The following is a 9,194-nucleotide window of genomic DNA, read 5'->3' on the forward strand; positions in this document are numbered from 1 at the left end:
CTCAAAGATATTCAGTTTACTGTCACAGAGGAGTGAATAAACACTTTTTCTTTTACTATTTTTTTCATTAAAAAAAACAACTTAAACCGATTTATCAATCAATAGGCATTTAATATTATATTAAATGACTATTTTGATGATTGATAAACAAACTAATGAATTTCTTTGTCTTTGTTGCCCTAGTTAGGACTACTTATCTGTGGTCTTTTTTTTATTCACTGATTTTTACCAATACTACAATTTTTTAGTCACTCAACCATTATCTTTATCGTGACTGTTATTGCCACTGTTCATCACCCCCCCCAACCGGCCCCGTCACACACCGCCCACCAAGAGCCTGGGTCTGGCTGAGGTTTCTTCCTAAAAGCGAGTTTTTCCACACTATGCTTTCTCTTGGGGGAATTACTAGAATTGTTGGGACATTATACTTTATAAATTATAGAGTTTGGTCTAGACCTACTCTATCTGTAAAGCGTCTTGAGATAACTCTAATTGAATTGATTTGAATTAATTGTTTAGTCTATAAAATGAGAATAAAGTGGTAAAACACTATTTCCCAGAGTCCAAGGTAATGTTTTTTGTAGGCATGCAGGCATACGATTCTGACGGTATGATAACCTTCAGCAAAAATATCAGGTTTCACGGTATTGCAGTTACAGCTTTAAAATTAATTTTTTTTAATGTCTGGGTACATTGAACACAATGTATTTAATCTTTTAACACACGTCGTACTGACATGGAGATGGATTACTAAACTAAACCGCACTTTCCTTGAGTGTCCTTGATCACTTATAAAAAAAAAGATATTCAGTCATATTAAACAGAGAAAACGCTGAACAAGCCTCCTCTCCTCCCCTCTCCCCGCAGCTACACGCTGATGATCGAGTGCTGGCATCCGAAGCCCGAGCGGCGGCCCTCCTTCCACGAGCTGGTGTCCCGCATCTCCACCATCTTCTCCAGCTTCAGCGGGGAGCACTACGTCCTGCTCAACACCACCTACGTCAACATCGAGAAGATGAGCCCTTACCCCTCGCTCCTCGCCTACTCCACCGACACCACCGCCACCACCGTCGCTTCCTCCTTTTCGTCTTCCTCGTCCGACCCCTCCACCTCCACGTCCCTGCCAACCATGTCCCCCCTCTTTTGCCACGTGGAGCGAGACTGCTGCACCTGAGAGAGAGAGAGATAGAGAGAGAGAGAGAGAGAGAGAGAGAGAGAGAAAATGGAACGAAGGTGGAAAAAGACTCAGAAATTGAGACACAAAAAGGAGCAAGGAAGTAAGCAGTGAGGCGATGAAGAATATATGTATATACTGTATGCACTTGCCAAACACTGGACGCTGTATGGTGAGGGGGGGGGGGACAAAACAGTTTTGAGAGCTTTGACTGTTCACTCAATGTACATAGATCGTCTGACCTTTGACCCTTTCAAAGCCTCGCCAGACAACAGGGTTCTCCATGAACTATGGGGCTGACCTTATGGACTAAACTGGGCTTGTATCGACCCCCCGAGGAGCAGGAGCTCACCCGTCCTGCGTCCTCTACATGACAATTACAACACAGGAACTCCTCCTCAAAGAGTCCCAGCGGACAAAGCCACTGTCAAGCAAGCACAACGCCATTCATCAAACAACCCAAACTAAATCGGGTTGACTGCTGTACCCACACAGGGAGAGGATAGATTTTCTGCGTCTGCTCCTCTCTGGGTGGCATGTGCTCCGATACGCGGATGTGGCTCAGACCTTTTTTCGCTCTCTGTAATGTGAATGTTTGACAAATGGCCATGTATTGTGTCACATAGAAAATGTCACACCTCCAGCGCCCGCGCTCAAGAGAGAACGCCGGCTGCTTTGATAGATTGTGGCGCCTGGGGTTAAGTAAACCGAGGCGCTGTGGAGGTCGATGACGGTTGGAAGGTAACAGGGGAACATCAGTGTAGGTGTAAGGTGGGATGTAAGAAAGAAAAACCCCTGCTGCCTGCGTGCAGTTCACTGGATGCTTTTATTTGTGTAATTACATTTGGACAATTAGCTTTTGATGTGTTTGGGGGGGGGGGAGAGAATGTCTGGCAGTCTCGTTGTGACTCACCTGTGTGAAATGCCCAGATGTTTCCGAGTGCAACGGGTCAGAAGCACCCTCTCCTCTTTTCTTTAAAACCCGAAACGTCCCATCACGTCAAAACAGTACAACTCTGACAACATGCACACGTCTGAAAGCTTTGAGGGGTTGTTTTTGGAAAAAAGGAGAACAAATAAGAAGCATGTCCAGTTTTCTTTTTTTCCGCTTTTTGTCTCTGTTTCGTATATATTTTACATTTTTATTGGCAGAGAACATACTGTATCTGAAAAAAAGATACCTAGACAAAGGACAGTAGAGCCCGACCGATAAAGGATTTTTAACCCTTGTGTTGTCTTCCCGTTAACCATGAACTTCCCCTTCGGGTCAAAATTGAATTTTTTTTTTTGTGCTTTTCCAATGTTTTTGTCATTTTTTTCTGATTTATTTGTCACTTTTTCCAGCTTTTGGCGCTTTTTTTAAAACCTGAGCTGGTTTAATAATAGGTTTTACAATTATTTTTTGGAATTCATGGTCAACAAACCTCCTTTATATCAAATTATATGTAAGTTTTTAGTTAACAAGGCAGGACTTATGAATTATTTTGACTAATAGTTAAGATCAGAGGATATTGAGTGGATCACAGATGGGTAGATGTCAAAGTTTAGTCCGGATACTGTTTTGAAACTTTAAAAAAAAAAAAAAATTCCATAAGATTAAATAAAACACCCAAAAAATTCAATGAAAGTAATCATTAATTTTACCTGAAGAATGTTGTATGGAATCATCCATTTTATTATTGGGCAATTTGGTTGAAAGAAATCTAATATTTCTGATATCGATACAAATATTTGGTGATTTGAAAATCCGATATTTGATATTTATTTTCTAAAAAGTCAACAAAACATAAACAGTTATTTGTGAGTCCTCACTCAAATAACACGATAATGCAGTTTAAAAGTAAACTTGGTTGTTTTATTGTCACAACAAAACAGCGGAACATATTAATATATACAAATTCTGATAAATAAAATGTATAAAAATACAAACTTAAGATATGAAACTTTAAAGTCCAATTAAAAAATGACAATACCAATAGTAGTAGGGAAACATATAACATAAATCACCTGGTCTGATATCGGTCTGGCTCTTACTCCCAGAGACCTAAAAATTCATCTTAAACATTTTAATAACTAAATAACTTGGGATCAAAATTCCAACAAAAGGCTTGTTGTCCCATAAAGATTTCACTGAGAGCTTCAAGTATAACGTTTTTACCTCAAAGGGTCCTTGTGTTCTTCAAACCAGGAGTGTGTTGTTATGTGACTAACTGCCAGCTGTGTACCACTGTAACTCAATGACGTCATTATGAAGAAGTATTTTAATGTTAAAAGGCCGCACCGGTTTGTTTGCAAGATTCAGCTTCTTAAACACAACTCATGTACAGTTTGCACTGTTGTTGACCTTTTTTCAAAGCGTGCTAATGCCGTTTTTATTCCGTTCCAGGCAGCCGCTGGCTTCCCTTCGTTACTGCACAGTACCAAATTCAGATTCTCGCTTGAGTTGTGTAATCCATCCCAGTCAACATCGAGTCAAGTTTTGTCACTGATATATTATTGTGGCAATGTAGTTAAAGTGCAACTAGATGTTCAGTGTATCATACTGTAAGGTTGAGATCAAGGATTAATTTTATTGTCGTAAAATGTCGTCAGAAAATTGTGTAAAATGTGGATCAGTGTTTCCCAAAGCCCAAGATGACGTCCTCAAATGTCTAGTTTTCAAAGATACTTTACAATACTGTCATAGAAGAGTGAAGGAACCTAGAAAATATTCACATTTAAGAATCTGGAGTGAAAGAAGTGTTACTTTTTCCAGAAAAAATAACTCCATCTAATTAATTTAATTGTTGACAATCAATCAATTCATCTTTGCAACTCTAGTAGAGATGTGCCAATTGAGGATCATGACGACCATTGATAATTGAAACGACGTATGCCAATTGCTAAGGCCCCTGAGAATAAAATGTAGAAAACATAAAAATCCTCATCAGTTCGCTGTAGTAATACAGGCATACAACGTATTTCCTAAATATGAGTTTTACAGAACTCTTTTAATAATTTTAACTTCTCAATTCCACGTATCCTTTTTCTTATCAAGAAGTGGAGCCTACATTACCCACAATGCAACTTGACTCTCGACAGTTTAGTCTGACATTCAGGCGTTTGAGACATTATGCTAGCAGCAGCCGCCTCTAGTGACATCACTGGAGGCGTTTTGTCAGAGCCAGGTTCAGCCCTGACAAAACATAGCTTTTTAGACAGAAAGGGGGGTGGGGTGCGTTGAACACCCTGTTGTGTGCGCAAGCGCTCCGCCTTTTTATTACCATGAGTTTACAGACACGTCTCTGCTGATTGGGTATCACCTGGGACACAGCCAATAAATGAGAGAAATCATATGTCAAAGCAGAATTTCAAAGAATCGCCGGTAAAACAAAGTTGTCTTCTTAATTTCAATTTTTATTTTTTAAGGTGCATAACAGTGACTTTTTGATGTACACACCCTTCTGAAATAGTAGCAACACGGTGCACACCGTTTTGAGATTGAACGTGCCCCTGGTAACTTAAATATAAAATGGCTGGGCGCCCAGATAGCTCAGCTGGTAGAGCAGGCCCGTGTATAAAGGTTTACACCTAGACACAGCAGACAAGGGTTCAACTCCGACCTGTGGCCCTTTGCTGCATGTCATTCCCCCCCCCCCCCCCCACTCTCTCTCTCCTTTAATGTCTTCAGCTGTCCTGTCAAATAAAGGCCTAAAAATGCCCAGAAAATAGTCATAACAAAATAAAACGTCTGCTTCCTTCAGGGCATTTCTTATGTGATGTACTTTGATGAATTGCACAACTCAAGCAACTTTCAAGAGTTCTCATATTGTAGAGAAATGAATGGAAACTAATGGCTGCTTTCAACAATAGAAAAAAAAATATCCTAGAACACATGAGCGTGATTTACATAGTGGTTAGCTGGGATGCAAATCAGCTGCAAATGGGCTAAACTCTGCAAACCACTGCTGCGTTTATGCCCCCCCCCCCCCCCCCCCCCCCCCCTTTTATGTTTGCTTTGTATAGATTATGTTTTTTATCATTTTATCTGAATGGCTGCTGATGTGACTGGGCCATTGACGGACAGGTATGAATGTTTGCTATGACAAGAAAATTGCTGTACTATATTTTTGTATTGATGATGAGCCTCTTCTTTAAGACCGGTGGTGAGTGAATAGTGCCACCCAATCAATCTTTTTTGTTTTCAAGACAAAACCACTGCCATTTTGTAAATAGAGAGAAGGGACCGTTGGGGATCTGTGTGGGTAAAGCAGCACGCGTCGGACGATAAAACACGTTCTCGACCGCCACATCACCGCGCAAAACAGTCAAGAACGTAGAGTTGAACCAACCGGCGCCACCTCACACCCCGCATGATACCCAAAGACTGCTGTCACTTTGATCCTGTGATTCTCCACCACTATGTGCTTAACACTGTCGGTTCTGTATGTGCGTATGTAAGATTTTGTTGTACATTTAAAAAAAAAAAAAAGAAGTCCTGAAGGTACATGTTCCTATGTAACGTCAAATCAACTTTTGTCAGTCTAATAAAGCTATACTATCAGAGCTATAACTTTCTTTTTGTCTTTTGTTTTATAATCCAAGCAGCTCAAACCTGCCCTGGAGGCACAGCATAGAGCACGGCTGTACAGTATGGAACTGTAATTACAAGTACCCCTTGTGTAAATTACTATCTGCCCACATAGTTTGTTCCTGCATCATGCGGTACTTAAAGCGGGTGTTGTGCAATCGATGTGCAGCAGCCACTTAGTCAAAAATGCCTCAGTTTTACAATGAACAACGAGACTGTAGATGGAATCAGCGGTGGTGGAATGTAACTGAGCACATTCACTCAAGTACTGTACTTGAGTACAAATTTGAGGTACTTGTACTCTACTCTTTGCGTGCCACTTTCTACTTCTACTCCACTGCCTTTCAGAGAGAAATATCGCAATTTTTACTCCACTACCGTCATCTAACAGCTTTAGTTACTGTACAAGTTGATTTTTGCAAACAATTAAAAAACACATGTAGTTTATAAAATATGACGTATTATAAATTAAACTACCCAACAATTTAACAGCCTGCAAGTCCAGCTGCAATGACTAGACCATTAAACAGTTTGAATCACTAAAATGTGAGAATTGTTCCTCCTACTTTTAACAGTTTTAAGTACCTTTCTCTGATGGCACATACGTTAATTAAAGTAACACCTTCAATGCAGGACTTTTACTTGCCACAGAGTATTTTTAGAGTGTGCTATTAGTACTTTTACTTAAGTAAAGGAGCTGAATACTTCTTCAACTGGTTGGCCTTTACAACATTTTGACGCACAGTCCTTGCATTTTGGTTCTACCCCCTTTTTTTCTTCCCACTGTTGGTGGCGACCTCTGACCCTTCACCTCCAGCCCCCCTCATTTCTTCTGGTCCCTGTAAGTACTGCGGTCTAGACTTTCCCCCTCCCTCTGTTAAGCTGAGCCGTGACCGTGGCTTTCAGGTCCGGTTGTCCTTTTGCAGTTGCTGGGCAACCCAAAAGATTTGTAAAGAACCTTGTCTGTAGAAAAATGAGGCTTTTAGGGTTTTGTTGGAATATATTTCTACTCTTGAAAGACTGAACCCTGATGCCTTTGTGTGACAGGTTAAAAAGGAGGTGAGAAAAGACAAAATTAGACAGATTTAAAATCAATGTGTCACATTGTGCCAACAGGATGTATGGCTCCTTTATGGCACAAATGTAAGTGCTTAATGGCACAAATCATAATTCTATTGTTCTGAAAAAAAGGTTGAAAATGATTGATTAGATATTGGTGTTTTAAGCATGTCTATAAAAAATGAGAGAACACAGGCTTTTGAGTTCTATTTGAATACATTACTGCTCATGAGAGACTGGAGTCTGAGGTCTCTGGCGCCACTGATCCATCTAAAACTGTTGCGAAAAAGAGATTTTAAAGTTGCTACATTTAACAAGTTAGCATCAATAAATCACGACCATATTAAAGGAAGAAAAATTCCAATTAGGGGCGCCTGGTTAACTCACCTGGTAGAGCGCACACCCACATAAAGAGGATCAGTCCTCAACGCAGCGGTCGCGGGTTTGATTCCGACTTGTGGCCCTTTGCTGCATGTCATTCCCCCGCTCTCTCTCCTTTCATGTCTAAGCTCTCCTGTCACAAATATAGGCCTAAAATGCCAATCAAAAAATATCTTTAAATTAGATGCAGTCAATTTTTCACATTGTGTGGACATTGGTGTTTAAGCGTGCTTTTAGCTAAACTTTGGATCTCCCAGAGCAATAATTGAAGAATATATAAAAAATACAATGTATCCAAAACATTGCAATTGGCCAAAATTTAAGAGGGCAAAGCAAAGGATCTCAGTGTTTCTACAATACACCCCATGACTAGAATACACACTCAAAGTGCTGGGAAAATGAATTTAATACTGAAGAAGACATAATGTGTTTTGTGAAAAGTTATTGTATTTCAAGACAAATAGAACAAGTAGGCAAGAAGATAAGAAAGGGGGAAGCACTTCATGTTAAATGTCATGAGCCCATTCAAATCCTCCACAGTACACAATCCAAAGTATGTGGGTATGACTGCGGGGATATTAATTCATGTCAGAGAATCATACATGTCTTATACCGCCTGCAGCAATACACAGTAGAAGGTGTGTCCCACGGTGTCTGTGGGCCACACCTTCTGTGCTGTGGAAGAAGGTCCGGCAAAACAAGACTAGGCTGAGAGAAACTGACGTAGTTAACCTTCATGTTGTCCTCGGGTCAAATTGTTCCGTTTTCCTATATCAATGTTCTTTTTAATTCCCCAAAATAACATGATTGATTCCACACAACGCTCTTTGACAAGTACACATCTCTACTTTCATTAATTTTGGGGCGTCTTATTCAATTTTATAGCATTTGAAAAACATACTGAAGTGGTTTTGAAATAGTATTGAGTAAAAGTTGACATGTTCCAGTCTGTGATTATCCATCAACATCCATTCCTTTAATTTTAGTCTAAATAATTCCTACTTTTTGCTTTTCTAACTCAAAAAGTAAGTAAAATTTCCTAAGAATGAGGTTGTTTGACCATAAATTCCAAAAATACCTGTAAAACTAGATTTAATAAGTTAGTGTTATCAAAAAAGTGAAAAAGATGTTGAAAAAAGGGACAAAAACGTACGAAAAAGTTAAAAACGTTGATTAACAAGCGTCAACAAAAGTGTTGATTTTCATTTTGGACGGGAAGACAACACAAGAATTGAGAAGGCTGTGGTGGAACTTTCCAGACCATCAGGACAACCCGGCCGTCAGAGTAGTTATCTACCACCTTGCTAAAGTATCTTTGCCCCCAGGCTTAAATTATCCCAGTGAAAGCCATGTTAAGCCCCGGTTAACACGAGCATGAGGCATGTCTGTCTTTGCATCTCACTCCGAGCATCCATCTCGCCTGCCACACCAGGCTTGTCTTGTCTTTCATCCCCCTTCACTCTCCGTCCTTCGCTCAGCCGCCCCCAGTGCTACTGGTGTCCTCCCATCAGACGTTTGAGAGTGTGTTTTGACACAGTGAAGCCTTTAGTACGCATGTGTGATACAAAAGGCATTTATATTTCTTAACAAAGTCAGTGTCTTTTAGTAACTTTAATAACTAAAATGATGTTACTGCAGTCTATGGTTTCTACAGTACTTATCAACAATACATTTGTGTTAAATATGCAATGCAAGACTGACTTCTTGAGTGTTTTTAGTCGTCCCATTTTATAAGAATTGTTCTGAAAGACATGATACAGGAAAGCTTAAAGGTGCCCTGCCACACAAAACCATTTTTACTCGCATTATTTGAAATATGTTAGGTGTGTGTGTTATGTTGTGAATGTGAAAATGAACGGCTACCTTCTCTGTCAGCTCGACCCACTGGAAAGAAATAAGAGGAGAAATCAGCCGATTACAACAGCTGGTCAGTATGATGTCATGTTGCCTGAGCTCATTAATATTCATGAGCTCACCCAGTTGCGCTGGATAAAGGATGCTGATAGCCAG

General features: G+C 40.0%; 1 protein-coding gene across 1 annotated transcript in view; it reads left to right on the forward strand.

Moving 5' to 3' along the window:
• Positions 1 to 2,049, forward strand: part of met (MET proto-oncogene, receptor tyrosine kinase) — an 80,015-nt gene extending 77,966 nt beyond the window's left edge. Inside the window, exon 20 of the mRNA XM_032522893.1 lies at positions 868 to 2,049. Coding sequence (XP_032378784.1) covers positions 868 to 1,174 — 307 coding nt within the window. The 3' untranslated portion in view covers positions 1,175 to 2,049. The remainder of the gene's footprint in view (positions 1 to 867) is intronic.
• Positions 2,050 to 9,194: the final 7,145 nt, after the last annotated feature.

The sequence above is a fragment of the Etheostoma spectabile genome, chromosome 8, assembly GCF_008692095.1.
Source record: "Etheostoma spectabile isolate EspeVRDwgs_2016 chromosome 8, UIUC_Espe_1.0, whole genome shotgun sequence".
Classification (NCBI taxonomy): Eukaryota; Metazoa; Chordata; class Actinopteri; order Perciformes; family Percidae; genus Etheostoma; species Etheostoma spectabile.